General features: G+C 43.5%; 2 protein-coding genes across 3 annotated transcripts in view; one reads left to right on the top strand and one right to left on the bottom strand.

Annotated features, from left to right (window-relative positions):
- The window catches only part of AARS2 (alanyl-tRNA synthetase 2, mitochondrial), a 17199-nt gene extending 14250 nt beyond the window's left edge, over positions 1 to 2949 (bottom strand). The window contains exons 1-4 of the mRNA XM_038131005.1: positions 2696 to 2949; positions 2130 to 2318; positions 1341 to 1486; positions 397 to 591 (exon numbers count right to left, since the gene is read on the bottom strand). Of these exons, the coding sequence (XP_037986933.1) occupies positions 397 to 591; positions 1341 to 1486; positions 2130 to 2318; positions 2696 to 2920 (755 nt within the window). The 5' untranslated portion in view covers positions 2921 to 2949. The remainder of the gene's footprint in view (positions 1 to 396; positions 592 to 1340; positions 1487 to 2129; positions 2319 to 2695) is intronic.
- RNF8 (ring finger protein 8) lies at positions 2936 to 16017 on the top strand. 2 transcript variants are annotated; one of them, XM_038131008.1, is made up of 8 exons: positions 2936 to 3292; positions 5612 to 5740; positions 7278 to 8015; positions 9082 to 9144; positions 9518 to 9607; positions 10785 to 10892; positions 11883 to 12094; positions 13949 to 16017. In XM_038131008.1, the coding sequence occupies exons 1-8, from the start codon at positions 2936 to 2938 to the stop codon at positions 13986 to 13988; spliced, it is 1737 nt and encodes a 578-aa protein (XP_037986936.1). In that variant the 3' UTR covers positions 13989 to 16017. The 2 variants fall into 2 exon arrangements, with proteins under 2 accessions (XP_037986936.1, XP_037986937.1); XM_038131009.1 differs by having other exon boundaries at positions 11883 to 12087.
- Positions 16018 to 17506: the final 1489 nt, after the last annotated feature.

Raw genomic sequence — 17506 nt, forward strand, 5'->3', positions numbered from 1 at the left:
AGCTCAGAGACAAGAGTGACAGCAGCCTGCCTTGGCCCTGTCAGGCAGCCAGGATCTGACCATCATAAAGTCAGGACAGGCTGCAATGTAAGGAAAAAGGCCTCCTCCTCCTCCTCCTCCAGGCTGCTGCAGATCTCAAGAGATCTCTGGAATGCAGCAGGGAGAATAAGGGAGTGAAGGTTGAAAGGAGATAATAATTAAGGGAGAATAGGCAGTGAAGGTTGAAGAAGATGACAGGAAAATAAAGCAAAGGGGCCCAAGAGGTATGCTGGACAAATCTCCATAGCTTCTCTCTTGCCACCTTCTGGAAAATAGCGGTAAGTCTGAGAATATACATATGATTTTGGAGTCAGGCTAGAGGGGAAGGCTCTGGAGTTCAGATGAGATGCTTGGTACCTGCTGTACTGCATGAAAACCAAGTTCCAGATCTCCACTACATCGGGACTGCCCTGGTTCACCAGTGCTGCAGCATTTCTGCCACCACCCACGTGGTCATAGTGGATCTCTGTGCAGGGACCGCAGGGACCCGTGTCCCCCATCTCCCAGAAGTTATCCTTCAAGGGGAAAGGAAGCACGTGACTGGCAGGAACCCTGGAAAGGCAAATAACAGAGATGGCAGTGCCGAGGCATACACACAAACCACACAGCAGCCTAGATCACAGAGAAAGCTGGAAGAAAGGAATCCTTTCTTCCTACTACAGATTCAATAAGCAAAGACATCAGAATTCCTCTGCTTCCTTCTGTTCACACAGAATTACTCTCCTTAGCAAGATTAAGCGAGCCAAAGCATACAGGACCCTCGTCTCAGCCCAGAATGATGGGCAAATACAGCCTGGCCCCTGATGACCAAGATAGGCTGTCCACCGGGTCTGTGGAGCACCTTGCTCTTGGAGAAGAGACAAGACCTGAACACCATCAGTGGCACAGAGCTGGCTGCCTTGGCTTCAAAGCCTACATACAGCTGGAACAAGCTCCCAAAGCACAGCAGTGCTCTCTGCAATGGCTGCACCCTCTCACTCATTGCTTGCTTTCAGAGAACGTACTCTCACGATGGAGAGGAAGCAAAGGATTGGAGAGCCTGTGCATACTTCTTCCAGGCCAGCCAGTTGTAGGCACATACCCACCCCCACTGACACTGTCTGAGGATGAACCAAAACTTCAAGAGACCCAGTGAGCTCAGAGCCCAGATGAGTTTTAACAGCCCAAAGAAACCAGAAACAAAATGGGTTCAAAACACACTCTGTGGCCCCTACAGCTGATCAACTAAAGAGCAAATGTGAAACTATGGAAAGTGAAATGTCAGCACCTGCTGCTCAGAACCTCTTCTGTAACACACTTACCCCAGGCGGAGCCACACATCCCTGCACTCCTCATCTGCGCTCAGCCCCAGCGAGGGGTCTCCACCAAAGTAGGTGACGTAGAGACGATCTCTGGGGATCTCATAGACCTCTGTCAGGAGCTCCCAGGCCATGCTACATGCCTCCTCCTGAGCAGGTAGGGAACATAAATGAAGCACAGTAATTCAGGAAGGGTCTTTAGAATGGGAGTCAAACAACAAAGAAGTTAATTTCAACTGCTTCTCTCCCTTTCTAATTTTCAGGTGTATTGCAAAGAGCAGGATGAAGGTCATGAGAGTGAGACAGCTCACTGCTGCCAGTGGAAAACTGACATTCCTAAAGTGTTGTGAGACCTTCAGCATGGTGTGCATCTACTGGCAGAGTTGTATAGATTATTTTCTTTCCAAAGAAAAAATGTATTTGTCACCTAAAAAACTTAACATCCTTTATTCTTCTTCCCTTTTCAAACTTTCTAGTAATTAGCATCAAAAGAACTGGTATTTTTCACCATATTTTCACCATATTAAGCAGTCAACACTGGTATTCTCACAGAAAACTTTGATTTTTACATGTTGGTCACAGCTTTGGCAGGCTGAGAGCTTTGAGAGTCTGCAGGACTTATTCAGCAACAGAACCAATGAGCTGACCAACTCTGTTCCAGGCCACAGAGCTCCCAGGAATTAATCTGGATCTTACCAAAACGCCTTCTGCACACAGTCCCATGGCACTACAGCACAGCTCCGAAAGGCAGGATATGTTTTCCCCAGAAAGGCTTCACTCCCATCACCTCACCTTAAAGTAATCCCCAAAGGACCAGTTCCCCAGCATCTCGAAGAACGTGTGATGGTAAGTATCACGGCCCACATCCTCCAGATCGTTGTGCTTCCCTCCCGCACGCACACACTTTTGGCTGTTCACCACGCGCCGGTGCTGGGCCAGCTCGCTCCGGGGGTGCACCGTGCCCAGGAAAATGGGCTTGAACTGGAAATGAGAGACACCCGCTGGGGACAGATGCTACCCAGCGCAGGGGCCTGCGCCTGGGGGCTCCTGATACACAGAACGGGTCAGGCTGGAAGGGACCACGGTGGGTCAGCTGGTTCAAGCTCCCTGCTTAAGCAAGTTCGTTCTAGAACGCACGGCACAGGATTGTGTTCACATGGTTCTTAACTATCGCCAGCGAGGGAGACACGCACAGCACTACGGCACTACGAGAGGCGTCCGGGGGGGCGGCGGCGCGGGCAGCCCAAAGCCACGCCGGACACCTCCGTGCTAGGGGACACCCCAAGCCGGGCCGCGCTCCTCTGAGACGGCAGCGCCGGTGAGCCGGAGGAGGGAAGGTGCGGGAGCGGGGAGAGCACCTGGTTCATGCCCGCGTTGACGAACAGGAGGCTTGGGTCGCCGCGGGGCCGCACGGGGGCCGAGGGCAGGCGGCGGTGGCCGTGGCGCTCCTCGAAAAAGCGCAGGAAGGCGGCGCGGATCTGCCCCGCCGACGGGCAGGCGGCACCGCCGCGGCGGGGGCTGCAGCGCCAGCGCCACGGCACCTCCAGCAGCAGCCGCCGCCGCAGCCGGGCGGCCGCAGCCATGGTGCCGCACGGCGGATGGCGGCGCCGGGGCGGCCGGAAGGGGCGGCGCGAGGGGGAGGCGGGACGCGGAGGAGCGCGGCGGGACTGCGGGGAAGCTCCGCGGGACAGTGGGAGAGCGCCGCGCGTCCGTCCCCGCGGCTCCTGCGGCGCACGCGCGGGCTCCGGTCACAGCCCCGGGCTCGGTCGGGGTGGCCATCCCGTCCCATCCCATCCCATCCCATCCCGACCCGTTCCCGCCGCAGCCGCAGCGATCGCTCCCGCCGGTGGCGGCGGGCGGGCGTCATGGCGGTGCGCGGGGTGCCGTGCGTGGCCTGGTGCCTCCGCCGAGTCGGCGCCAGCGGCGACTGGCTCCTGCTGGAGGCCGGCACGCAGGTGAGCCGCGCCGGGCTCCGGCCCCTCGGAGCGGGCGGGTGGGCGGGCACGGCTCTCGGGGCGCAGTTTGGTGGGGTCTCGTGGTTTCTTACAGCGCTTCCCAGGAGGAAAAAGCACCGCCTCGTCCCGCTTAAGGAGCTGCCTCCGCTCGGGGCCGTTCGGGGGGGCCGCCCGGCCGCCCCAGCGCTCGCCCGGCCTCCCCGACGGGCCGCCCGAGCGGGCGCCGTTCAGCCCCGGTAACGCCCGAGGGCGGGGAGGGCGGACCCAGGCGCTGGAGTCGCCTTGGCCAAGCCTTCGCTTGTTCATATCTTTAAATTCTTCTGGCGTATTTAGATAGAGTTGTGCGTGTGATGGTAACGTAAGTGAGGACGAAGGGAGTCCCTAGCCTAATTACCAAGGTGATGCTTTGCCGAGGTTAACAGTACCTAAGGATTAAAGTATTCAGGTGTAAACGAGGTTACGTTTAAATTGTTTTGGTTATGTTTTGGTGCGGTACAGGAATAGCCGTTTTCTTAGTGATCGTGTTTTTTTTAATTGAAAAATGGGCCCTGGTACTCTTCCCTAAAACCCAGCAGGCAAAGATGAGTGATGACGTTGGGGCAGTGTAAAAGGATTAATGTTTTGGTGGTCAAAATCAGATGGTGTGGCTGATGCTGTGGCCAAGGCCTTGTGCTCACACACTGCAAAAGGCATCCGTCCAAACGTATGCTTTTGTTACTCTCCCGTCATGGATTTGAAGCCCTGAGATGTGCAGATCTCCTCGGTGAAGGACTGGAGGTAGCCCAGCTTGTAGCCAGAGTGCTGATAATTGTGCAGGGAATCCAGTTTGGGATGTTACTGCTCTGATTGTCTGCACAGTGGTTGTCATTCGCAACAGGGAGGCTGATGGCATTCTGGTGCTGTAGGTGTGTCAGGCCACAGAGCACAAACTGCTTTTGCTGGAGATTCAAATCATAATCATAGAATATTCTGAGTTGGTAGGGACCCACAGGTATCATTGTGTCCAGCTCCTGACTCTGCACGAGACAGCCCTAAGAATCACACCCCATGCCTGAGAGTGTTGTCCAAACACTTCTTGAACATTGTCGGGCTTGGTGCTGTGACCACTTTGGTGCCAAAGGACACAGCTGATATGTGGGGATGGGATGTGATTTGCCAGTACTGCTGTGAGCAGCACGGAACTCCAGCAGGTGAGTGGTAACATCTTGGACCTGTTTGCTAAATGAACTTGGTCAAGTGGCAGTTTTGTGACTGGCCCTGCTTGCTCTCACTCATATTGGTATGTGAGGTCCTGCGGATGTGTCTGTCTGGGCCCTGAGGATACCACTGCAGGGACAAATGCAAAGCTGATTTTATGTTTGAATCCTCATGAAGAAGGGAGTCTTTATCCATTCGAGTCCCTGTACCTCTTACATATGCAATCCTTGCTGACAGAAAACTATATGAAACATTTAAGAGGTAGGCACTAACATGGTTGCACTTGCTTTTGTCATCTTAGTTTGCTTCCTTGCCTTTGGTTATGACATGGGGGTCTGAGTTCTTGCTCTAAACTCAAGGTGAGAACTGCTCAGGTAATGCAGTGCACACATGAATTAAGAGAAGTGTGCAGAGGAGGCAGCAGAGGGAGGGAGAGCAGGGATGTGCTTTAAATGGCAATCTGAAATTAGATGAGATTTAATAAGATACTGTGCAGTAGTAGAAATAAATTATGTCCCTTCTTCCAGAAGATACTATTAGAGTCTAATTCAGTTACTTGGATCACTTTTACTACTGGTTATGAGCTGCATGTAGCTTAGATTCTGAGCCATAAGATCGATGGTGTGATTTACAAAAATATTGTGTATTTAGGGCAATGTTGAGTGTGCGCTTTTTTTGATGGCAGTTTTCTGGACTATATTTTTCCTGTATCTTTCCTGTTCACAAATGGTTGAACAGATGCAACTAGCAAAAAAGAGGGTAGGAAGTAATCTTGAGACCCACACACAATAGTGCTAGTTTGAAGAAATGGTGTGTGGTTAGGTAATGACTGAGGTGGGACACAGATGGTTTGCTGCTGAGGAAGATTTCCATGAAACCAAGGTTGTAATGCGCCTGAGAGAAATCAAAATTTCCTCAGTGGGAGACAAAGATAATACTTTTTGTAAGCTTCCATTTTCTATATACTCTTAAATTTAAATGAAAAAAAAATCATATTATGCCAAACTTTTTGAATAACCATAAGATGTTGATCTAGAGTTTTGCTGTACTTAAATTGAAATGCCATAAACTGAATTTACCATGTCATTACTGATTGCAGTAACTACACTACTTTATTTTTAGGTGACTATTGGCCGAGGATTGGATATCACGTACCAGCTGGTGTCAAAAACTTGTCCCTTGATGATCTCTCGTAAGCACTGTGTCTTCCAGCAGAATGCAGAAGGGCAGTGGACTGTCAAGGATAACAAGGTACAGAGACCAGTTGAAGACCTTGCACTCTTAGATTCATTGAACAGAATCCATTGTTTTGGATCTAGCAATGTATGGGCTGTGATATAGCATAAGTGTGATAGAAGGTCCATGGGAATGTGTCTTGCCTGTTGAGCACTTCCAGCAGGAAACTTGTCTGCTGCAGTAGGGATGTAAACTGGATTACTTTCTTTATGTCGATCCACCTCTTGGTTTAGCATTTTTCAGACCAGCCTGGCCAAGGGCACTTTGCAGTCTGTGTACCTGTTTGGTGTTGCTTTCTTAAAAAATATCCTATATGAATTTTGACGTAGGATTTTATCCTTTCAAAAGGATAACATTCTTGTGGTGCTAATGAAAAGATAAAGTTCAACTCCTTACTGTAGTGACACAATTGCTTTAATTATAATCAACTTCAACAAGAATCTAGTGTTAGAAAAACTATGCTTCATGTTTTGTTCAAATGAGTTTCTCCTGAAAGTTCTTGTCAGGTGATTACGATAAAATATTGATGTCAGAGTCCTCAACTAGGTCTCACTTTGACTTCAGTAATCTGTTTTTTATATCATGATCTCTCCACTTTCTCATTTGGTCTGAAAACAGTAAATAAATAATTTGCTTTAAAACAGCACTGGTAGAACAAAAATGTTCAACACGTCTTGCAGATTTGAAGGATGTTTGGGTTGACAGCAGATTAGTCAGAAAGGAATGGAGTGGCTACTATTAAAATGACACTGCTCTTAAACAAAACCCTCTTGTAGTATATGTATAAACTTGAAAACCTAATGTTAGTGCCTGATAGGAAACATCTACCGTAGATTAACTATTAACACTTCCTGTTTGTTTCCACTGTTGACCAGTTGGTCAGCTTGTTTCATTGTATCTCATTGAGATATGTCAGTTCCTAGTGTTTCTGCAGTTCATCCGGAGCACAGACCAGTTTTGCTGTTTTTGAAAACTATTTCTTGAGCTAATTTTGAAACCTTTTTTGTGCTTTGAACATTATCTCTAGAAGAACATTTTTCTTCTTTACAGTCTCCTTGTATTTATGAAAAACTTTGTTTTCTTCAAGGAGTATAGCCAATGCTTCATTTTATTTCCTATTTTTTTTCTGGAATTTCAGGTAATATTAATTGTCAGAAATAATTACTGTAGTATTCTGTGTTCCTGACAATGATCTATTGTGGAGCCTTTTTATTATTTAGTTCTTATTTCTGAAGCTTTTATGCAGGTTTTTCCCCTCAGAGTTCAGTGTTTCCCTTCTGCACAAGCATATATGTCAGAATGTTGTTCTTGGTGCTTGTACACAAAATCTGTAATGCAAGAATAATGTGCAGTAAATAATACAGTGCAGTAACTGTAATAAATGCAACACTGAGCCAATGAACTGGATATTACAAGGTTTATTTGAAGAGGTGGCTTGTTCTGGTTGAAGTACTGAAGAGGTTGGCTGTGTTTATTTACAGTTGCCAGAAATAACTTTCAGAGGATGCTGTAACTACATATTAAATTTTGGTGGTTCTGTGTTTATTGGTAGAGTCTAAATGGAGTTTGGCTTAATAAACAGCGCCTGGATCCATCAAAAGTCTATCCTATTGCTGAAGGAGACCGTATCGAGTTGGGAGTGCCTTTGGAAAACAGAGAGACTGCTGAATATGAGTATGAAGTAATTAAAGATGAATGGGAGAAAATTAGGCCCTTTTTAGCCCAAAGAAGTGACCTGGAGAAAGCTAAGAGTTCAAGACCTAAACGTAAATTTAGTCTGGAGGAATTGGAGACATGTGAATCAGAAGGCCCTTCAAACTCCAGATGTAAAAGAGACAGAATGTCCTGTGGCAATGAATCTTTAGATAAATCATGGGGACAGGCAGAAGAGGCCAAACGGCTAACAGAGAAGATGGATGTCAAGCTGCCTTCTCCTGGACCCAGTGAGGGGGATAGTGGTCCAGTGCATGGTAGCCCTGTTCACTCCAAAGCTGTGACTGTCCCCCAGAAGGACCAGAAAGGCTCTGGTCTTGTAGAGTCATGGACTGGCTTGAAAAAGCTGAGGAAATCTCTAGAAGATACAATGAAATTAAAGGTCAAAGTGCAGGAGAAGCAGACTGCAGTTCTAAATGTCAAGCAGAAGCACAGGAAGTGTGATCAGAAGGAGATCCTAGTAATGGAACAGGAGCTGCAGGAGTTGCAGAACCAACTCTGCATGGAACAAGAGCATCAGCAGCAGCAGGTGGAAGAGCTGGAGAGGACATTCTGTAAAGAGCAGCAGAAGCTAGAGGTATAGTGGTGGCAATAATTTTGATTTCTGTCTTCACTTTGATGGAATGCCCCGTATAAGGCATTGATCCAAAATAGCTCTTGAACTACACAGTAACAAAAATAGTGCTTGTGTGATTTACCCCTACTAAAGTTTTCATGGAAGTATTTAACTTAGCATGTATCACAGTGCACGTACCAAAAGAAAGGGCAGAGACAGAAGAGATTTGGCTGCATGGGGAATTCAGAAAAAGGTGGAAAATAAAGCATTTCAGTTGGCAAAGAAGCATGTTTTTAAATTAAAAAAAAGAAAGTCATTGCCTGATCTCTCTTGCTTATAGAGAGGACAAGTTGAAAAGTAATCACTTTAAGTGTAAATTTCTCTCAGTATATGGCTGAAATAAAGCCCAGTTTGCATGGCAAGTGCACTGTCTTTACAGTCAATTAAATACTGCATGCCTTAATCCCTGGAGGGAAGGAGTTTATTTTCCTACTTTCAAAAAACCCTCTCTTGCAATCTATAAGTACTTTAAGCAGTAAGTATATGTGATAAGTTGCTTTTTCGGAAACAGACCGAAATCTGTTTGAACTTGAGACTGCTCAAAATCTGGTTTAAAGAAAGTGAGGATTCATCTTGGAGTGAGTCTAATAATTTATTAGTTACTTCCTTAAAGTCTGCTCTAAAGGCAAGATACCAGTATTAGAGGTACAGAAAGTTTGGAGTTGTGTCCTTAGAAACAATGGGATATTTACCTGGAGCTTTAGGTATCTCTGAAGTCTTTGAATGTACTCAAAGACAGAATTGCTGTCTTTGCTTCTATGAATATGCTGATGCCTTTTGACCTAGAATAATGTGGAGGTATTCCAAATATGGAGCTGTAAATGATATATCCATTTTAACTCATCACAGTAAATGACAGCTCTGATTTCTGTTGTACACATGTAACCCTAGAGTGGAACATCTCACCGTTTGTTGAAAATCAGTGTTGTTTCTTTAAGCATATCCTCTAAAGAGAGTGTGCAGAGTAGTAATTTTCTGTCTCTTATATTCTTCAAGTCTTTTTTTATCCACTTCTTACCCCACCCAGGGAGAAAAGTGTCAACAAGGGGAAGAGAATCTGAAGGAGCAGCTGGCCCAGGTCCTGCAAGAGGCAAGTGATTATGAGTCTAGGTTTGGTCTAACTGTGTAACTTGGATATTTAAATCTTTCCAAGTGTTGTGGCATCTTGGTAGAAGACAAGGACTTGGCCTTAGGTGACTGAAAAACCTAAATGAAGTGAAAGAATAACCTGGAAGAGGGAATGCAAAGTGTGATGGCACTGGGAAGATCATAAATAACTGGCAGTGCATTCCAATTTTAAGTTAAGGATAAACTGCCTTAACACCTCAACTTATATATGTTGCTCTTCTAGGAGGAGAATAGGAGAAATAAATGTGTGCTGAACCTTATGACTATGACCATGTGTCTTTAATAGGATAGCTTAGAATGGTACTCTTATAACTTCTGGAATGGTATTTTTACAGCATCGTGCTTTGATGGAAGAACTGAATCGTAATAAAAAAGATTTTGAGGAGATAATTCGAGCCAAGAATAAAGAACTGGAAGAAACCAAGGTAAGGAATAACTGCATTCTTAGTTTTATTCATAAGTGAAACATGATATGCTGCATGAGCAGAGGGAATGGTTTATTTAATATTTGTCTTGGCTCTGCCTGGCCTCCTATAGTGCAAAATTTCTGTGTTTTGAGGTGGCAGCTGACAATGGCGGAGGAGGCACCTTGCACTTTTTATAAATTGGTGTCAAACAGTTATTATTAAAACTTTCTTAATCAAAAAGAAAGCCCAAAGCACCTGAACAGTGCATTTTGGAACAGAAATGGGCCCACCGCACCCTTTCTTTGAAAAACAAACAAACTAAAAATCAAGCCAGAAATAACAGGAAAAAAAATCCACTGACAAAGCAGAAGTGTTTGAAGAGTGATGTGCTTCATTTTCAGTTAAAGTGCATTCAAGTAAAACTGCATTGTGACAGCAGTTCTATAAGGGACTGTAGGACTGAAGCAACATGGAATTTGAATAATGAATGAGATAAGCCACAGTTCTTCCTGGCCTTGACACAAAGTGATGAGTGGAAAATAATTAAGGAGATCCTTTCCTGTGTCTTACTTTTGGAAATTATCAAATCATCCACCACTGACAGATTGCTTTGTTTTTTTAATGTCATCTTTGGAAATCTGTTGCTGTTTCAACTATAGCTTCAATTAGTAGAATTTTCCTGTTATTTTTAGAAGATAGAGCAGGTACTTAGCCTAATCAGCCTAATTTAACTCTTAACAAGCAAACAAAAAGATTATTAGGTTGTTAAATGCAAGTAAATGTTTTAAACTTTATTGCTTCCTTTTTTTAGTATTTGAGGTATTTGGTCTGTTGGGTGTTCTGCTTTTTATATCAGACACCAAAAAAAAAATACTGATTAAAGCCAAACTCTTGCTAGGAACAGGTTGAAAAAGATTCTGAAAAGATTGATCAGCTGGTAGTTCCTTTAGGCTGAAGGGAATTTGGTAATGGCTGTTCTCTCTTCCAAGTTCTCTGTAGTGGGTGGGAATATTCTCAATACTGCTGAGACTACAAAGAGGAAAGCGATTACAGATCTGGGTATGTGATAGATACCCAGTCCACTTGACATGTGGAGATTTGAAGTATGATTTTCTTCCCTTTCACACACACTTCCTGCCAATTGAGAAAAATCTTGTTCTTTGTTGATACACAACAACATGTACTTTTCCACCAGGAGGAGAAGGAAAAGGTGAGAGCCCAAAAAGAAGAGGTGTTGAATCAGATGAATGATGTGTTGGAGAATGAGTTGCAGTGCACAATCTGTTCTGAGCACTTTATCGAGGTATGTTTAAATCTGTATGCGTTTGCCAGTAAAAAAGAGACTTGAGAAGCTTTCCATAGCTCTAATAACATAATTTTAAGCCCTTTTCTTTACTTACCTTGTTTAACAGTCCCAACAGACCCACCGTGAGTTCTTATGGGAAAGAGTTGATCCAGAGATCTATTCTGTCTCCCCTGACTCTTTGCTTGACAGCAAATTCAGCTTTAATGTCTCTATCTGCATAGACAAAAGTGCTTAATCCTAAAATGCACATAAGTTTGGAGCACTTGTGTAGGTTTTTGAACTGGTGCCCAGAGTTGCTGCTGACAGCTGCTTGGGGAAGAATTATTTTGTAGTGGACCTTGCTTTAAGCTGACTAGAGTTGGACTGTTTAAAGTTTAGCTATATGGAGAGGTTAGTAATGGAAGGGAGGTACGGTATTCAGTCAAGTCCTGGGATGTTTATATTGTTCAGATAAACTCTTTCTTGGAGAAATTAGCCTGTTTTCATTTGATTCTGCAAGTGATAGCCTATGCTTGTCGTGTAGACTGTTATTTTTGTTCATGTTTTGCTAGAAGGTCAGTTTCATTGCATTATTTTTTTACTATGGGAAACCTGATGTGTTAGCCTTGTTATAATGGCTTAAGAGCTAGCTGAAATTTTAATTTCTGGTTTCTCAGTATATTAAGATGCTATTTTGCAGTATCTGAGTGTTTTCCATAATTTATCCTTTTCAAATTGGGTAACTTGTCATAAAATTAATTACTTTTTCCTGTTTCTGACTTGGTGTGACTTACAGTGATTCCATTAACTGACCTGTAATGCTGGCTTGACCTCTGGCAGGGGGTAGTTTGTGTGTGACTCCTGTGAAGGCCCTAAAGGCTTTGGGCACTCCAGTCCCTTTCCCTATACAAAATATTCATCTAATATTTCCCTGTATTCAGTGGGTTTTTGCTTGACAGTGCCTGTGCGAGCACGCTGTGACCAGTATCCTTCTGCTGAATTCCACAGGCGGTCACTCTGAACTGTGCACACAGCTTCTGCTCCTACTGCATCAATGAGTGGACAAAACGTAAAGTGGAGTGCCCTATCTGCAGGCAGGAGATCAAATCAAAGACACGCTCTCTGGTGCTGGATAACTGCATTAACAGGATGGTAGAAAAACTGGATGTGGAAATGAAAGAGCATCGCCTGAGCCTTATCAGAGAGCGGAAAGGTGAGAGGTGGGTGGATGTGGCATGATGAGTACAATCTCTTATTCCATCTATTTTGCATGACTTTCTTTGGCACCTACATACCAAGAAGATGCTCAGGGAACGCTGCAGAAACACTAAAAGAATAATAATGAGATCTCTCTACTAACTAGCTTTACTGCACAGTAAAATAAAATCAGTACAAAGTTTGGAAAAAGACTTCAGTGCGAGTTCCATGGTCTGGCAGGAAAACTTAGTTTAACCATGCTAAAGGTTAAAGGTTTGTCTCCTTCAAAGACATCACTTAATAAGAGCAAAAATACATAGAATGGTCCTTGAAAAACTTACCAGGCACTTTTGATTAAACTGTGGAGCACATAATCACAGAAACTCCGCAGATCTGACAAGAATCTCTGAATTCTTTTCTATGTGCTAAATTTATATAGGAAATCTCTGAAAGAGACACTGGTATATCTAAGTATGGCTGAACTGACAGTTGCTCTGACAGGTTTATTTTTGTGGTATTAAAGCCACTGTGGCTTACAGGCATAACATCTTGCCTAGTTGTTGCTAAAATACTGTGCATGATGGTGATTGCTTTATGAAAAACCCCAGCATGGGTTATTCCTAGTCTGCTTCCTTCCAAATTTCTTTCTAGAGCACTTGACATTGGTATCTAGGTGCTGAAATGTAGATGTCTGTTCCTGCTACCCCTTAAATTTCTATTGCTGTGTTCTCTTAAGTAATTGTTTTGTTTTCCCTTCATAGAGATGAGTGCATGATCCTTAATTTTGCAGTGTATCAAATTGTATTTTTACCAAAAGAAAGGTGCTTTTGATACCTTTCAGATGTGCCACGGTGACATAGAATGACATCACTAAGCAGTGCTAGTTCAAGCCTGAAATTATAACCTATGTAACCCTTTCAGTCTGATTCCCTCAGGAAGTGCTGCATTGCTGAGAGGCTGCCCGGCTTAGCTACAAGAATTGCTTTTACCTCTGTGGTACTGAGGCAGCCCTTGTGCATTGCATGCATCTGCAGAGTGCCACAGTGCTCCTAAGTGTCTGCTCAGGTAGCTGGTGGGCTCTAGCTGAAGTGGTGCCTTCATTGCAGCCCATTGTGTGTTACTCCAATGGTCTTCATCCTCGCTCAAACAAAAAGCAAATGAGTTCATAGCCTACCTTCAGAAATAACTACCAGTAGGAAATAATTTAAATTTACGGTGACACACTTCAGCTAGAAGGTGAAATGGTTTCTGTGCCTCTTTGTGCAGTGATGGAAACATTTTGATTGAAATGAAGATAACCATTTGTCTATTTAAAATTAATTCCTAAGAAATATACCTGTTAAAAGAAGAATGATGTTGGAAGTGGCACTTAAGAAGCTGTAAAGGCTTTCCAAGAAACCTTTATAGGAGTCTTAGTAGCCCTGGCACTAGAAGGACAGCTTGCAGTCTTAAATAGATGAAGCTTTTGATGAGGCTATAAATGTTCTGACCAATCAGTACTTGTATGAGTGCCCCTTACCACATTTTTTCTTTCCTTTTCTTACCTGGCAAGACACTGAAATACTTAGCCACTTCCATTGCCAGCTGTGTCCCTGTGAAGGGGTGGAGAATGTCTCCTCCTCATCTGTGTAACCTAATAGGAAAAGACATAAAGACATTTTAGAGCACTTAAGAAAACAAGCGAACAAAAAACTCCCATTCCTTCGTTCTTTTATGCTGAAAACTGAAATGAAAAAGGCCTGTGTCCTGCAGCTTGAAAGACTTATTGCAAACTGACTGTGAGAAGCTAAAACATAGTTTCAAAGACAAGTAGTAATTTAGCACTTGTGGGTACAGTGGTCACAGCTAACTTTTGTATCTGTGTGTTTTGAATGCAGAGAAGCAGAATGTGATGGTGAAACCAGCCACAGACTGTGACAACGGTGTCCCTTCTACCACCTACTCCATCTTGACAATAAGCAGTTGTGACAGTGAGGACTCTGAGGAGGATTCTCCCTATAGTGAAAGCTACTATGTTATCTGAACATTGTTACTGCAGACTCATTGCCCCTGTGCTGCCTAGAACCAACCTAATGGTGTTTGGTTGACTGCTGCTGGAGGAGTGGACTAGGCACCTGGAAGGACCTGTGAAGAGGCTGGAGCTTTAAACTAGCAGCATTTGGAAGAAGGATCTTGTTTTTCAAATGAATGCACAGAAGCTTGATCTCTAAAACAAAATTGGATTTGTGAGAGAACAGACTGCCATTATGCTGGCTAATTGACTTACAAACCCTAAACTTCCACGTTAGCTTGTGACCTGCTCAGTGTAATGAAAGAGTTTGTGTTGCATCATTGCCCTTTCCTTAATGAATTACATGTTTACATCAGCATCCCTTATTTCAGACAGCAGAGGGAATGTCCCAAGCCTTTCGAGAACTTGGCCATCCCCACCAGCAGGCAGGAGATAGGTATAGCAGGAAAAAGTGCCAGTGTGGGTATTCCTCTTGAATTTCATATGGCAACTAGAGTCATCCCAGGCCTTTGGCATTAGAGGTGATAAACGGTGGGATATGGACACTGTTGGCTGCAAGTGCATTGTAAGCTAGCTGCTGGCCATCAGCTTGCTCTGCTTATGTAGCCCATTTTCCATTAGATAGGGATAGAAGAGATTAAATCTTCCAGAAGTCTTTAGCTAGTGTTCTTTTCATGTATGTCTTTGGCTTGTTCCCTCTTCAGGCTTTTGCATAAAGGATTTTAGAACTGGGAAGCAGCACATCCAGAAATTTTTAGCAAAGACTTTAAAAACATATAGTCAGCAGCAAGAGAGGAACCTCTGTGTCTTCAGGTGTGCTGCTCTCCAAATTAATGAAATGTCCTGTTGGCAGGGTAGGAAAGCAACATCTGTAGACAACCACAAGATACCAAATGAAGCACTTCTTTTCATTGTTTACAAGACATAACTGTTGAGCTGTGGGCTGTACTACCCTCATACCAAATCACTCGTTCACAAGAGATTGATCAAGTCTTGCCTCATCCTATCATGTATTTGTCTATTGAGTTCCATTTTCTAGTGACTTAAGCTTCTGACTTAGCTGTTACATGAAAAGGACTCTTACACTGTGAGAACAGGATGGGGAAGCCCTTCTCATCTGTAATATTTCTTTGGCTCTTTGTATATACCTTTCTGTTTCTATGTTTATTTTGTTTAAGAACAAAAATACAAATCCATTTCTGCATTAGTCTTCTTTGGTGCAGCTACTGAGATGTCTTCTAGTTGTCTTTAGACTTTTTTGAGAAAAACAGAGTATCTAATTTATCTTTGCTTTATGTTTTGATTGCTGTATGCAGTGTGACTACTGTAAAGTTAATTGAAAGTCGTTTGTATTCAGGAACTGATCAAAGACAGCCCAATCCTTCAAGACTGTGACTACCCTAATGCTAATTTAATAGCTACAATCATACCTTTTACCTGCTTTCCCCAAGAAAGATCCCATTAAAAAGGTGCATGAATGATGTCCTAAGGAAGTAGTGTATTCTGACAAATTTGGACAGTAGGATTCAAACAGGAGGGGCCTGATCTGTGGGCCAGGCAGCTTGCTTAAAACATTAGTGTAAGGTTTCTTTTGTGAAGGACATATTACATCTTCTGTATTCTTCTTTCTCTTTTAATGTTCATTTTCTGTATGTGCTCTTGAGAGGTTTTTTTGTGAATAGATGCTTTCTAGAATGAGCAAGAGAATAGCGTTCCTCAAAATGCTCATGAAATAGGCTTATGTGGAACAGGCATTTCCAATGAAGAGGAATAGAAGGAAAATACTCTGGTTACGTAGGACCGTGAATTCTTCGACTCTGTATCTCTTCCATACTGCTGTGTTTTATTTCTCATTTCATTTTACAAAATACATATTTATTTTATTATGTTGGTGTTTATGCATATTGCAGAGAAGGATAATATTTCCCCTGGTAACAGAGTGGTAATCTTTGGTTTGGTTTCTGAGTGTGTCCTCTTTTCACTAGAACACGAAGAATGTAAGTGGTGTATTCCAAATTATTTTCGCTCTTACTGGTTAGGTGCACAGTGTGTAAACGTCCACAGAAAGAGGTTAAGTATTAATACTGTCCACGTACAAAAGCTTTTCACTGACAAAAGCAAACCTGTATATCTGCAGTGTGCTCTCCTTTGCTCTAAGGTCTGGATCCTTTCTTCTACTTGGTTGACTGCTTGGTTCTACTTGGATGTGCCCTTGGAGATGTTATGCCCTGAACTGTTACCTGGTTTGGGATGGCATCAAATGCTTCCCGATGTCAGGTTATAACTGAGCTAGTCACAGGTGATGCAGGGCAGGTTCAAGACTTGCTGTTTTCCCTTGGAAGACAGCTGTCAGGTAGTGTGATAATCAGACACTTTCAGAGCAATACACAGTCATCATCAGTGGAAGAGTTGGGAAGGGCTGCTAGTAAAAGGGGACCATCGCAGAGGGATGTTTACCTCATACAGATCTGTGGAGTCCAAGACCAATCTGACAATCTCGTGCAAGAAAAATATACCACGTGTGTGGTGAGCCTGTCACAGGCAGAGTGGGAGCTTCAGACAAAGTTTAATTATTAAAGAGGCCCTCCCATTGAGTCACGAGGTGCAAACAGGGCCCCCTTGCTTTCTAAAATCCTTCTCAGAGAGGAGCCTGGATGTGGCTGGATCCAGTCTTAGCCCAAGACTGTCAGTGGTTCATGTGTAAAGGATTATATAGGTGTAAATGAACCTTTATACAACTTGGTCCTGGAGGATTTAAGGATGGCAAACCAGATCTATAAATATGTATGATTTATTATTGTAATGATTGGACAAAAAGATCTTAATCAGAATTATTTACTAAATGTTATAGGAGGTAGAACAGCTCTTACAGTGCACTATGATGCAATATTGAAGCAATTGTATTAAAGCTAGGGAAAAAACCCCAATTAAGTAGAGCTAATGTTATTTACCCATGACTGTGGACTAATTTATTTTGCTCAGTCGTGAGAAGTAACCTTGAGCAGCATCCCCAGTCAAGGGAGAAATCTCCACACATACACTTCGACAAAGGGTATTTTAGAAGACCCTGCCCTTAAAATTTGGGACTGGGCTTTTATAGTATGAAGTTATCGACTGCCAATCATAGGTCTTTAGGCTAGCTGTATCAGCTCAGCAACTTTGGATAAATTATCCATAGTATCACTTACTGGTTCTGGGTATTTTACGACGTCTACCACATCTTCATCTCACTATCAGGATGTTTAATTTTGGGACTGATGAGTCAGACTGGCTTCAGCATTACTGAGCATCAAAAGCAGCATGATGACCCCGTCTTCATTTACCAGGGATAACTTTTCCCATAGTTGTTGGAGTGATTTTTCCCATTCCAGGCAAGCATCCTGCTACAGAGCCTTAGCAACAACTGTCAAATTTAACTGCAGAA

This window comes from Motacilla alba, chromosome 3 (genome assembly GCF_015832195.1).
Source record: "Motacilla alba alba isolate MOTALB_02 chromosome 3, Motacilla_alba_V1.0_pri, whole genome shotgun sequence".
NCBI classification, from domain to species: Eukaryota; Metazoa; Chordata; class Aves; order Passeriformes; family Motacillidae; genus Motacilla; species Motacilla alba.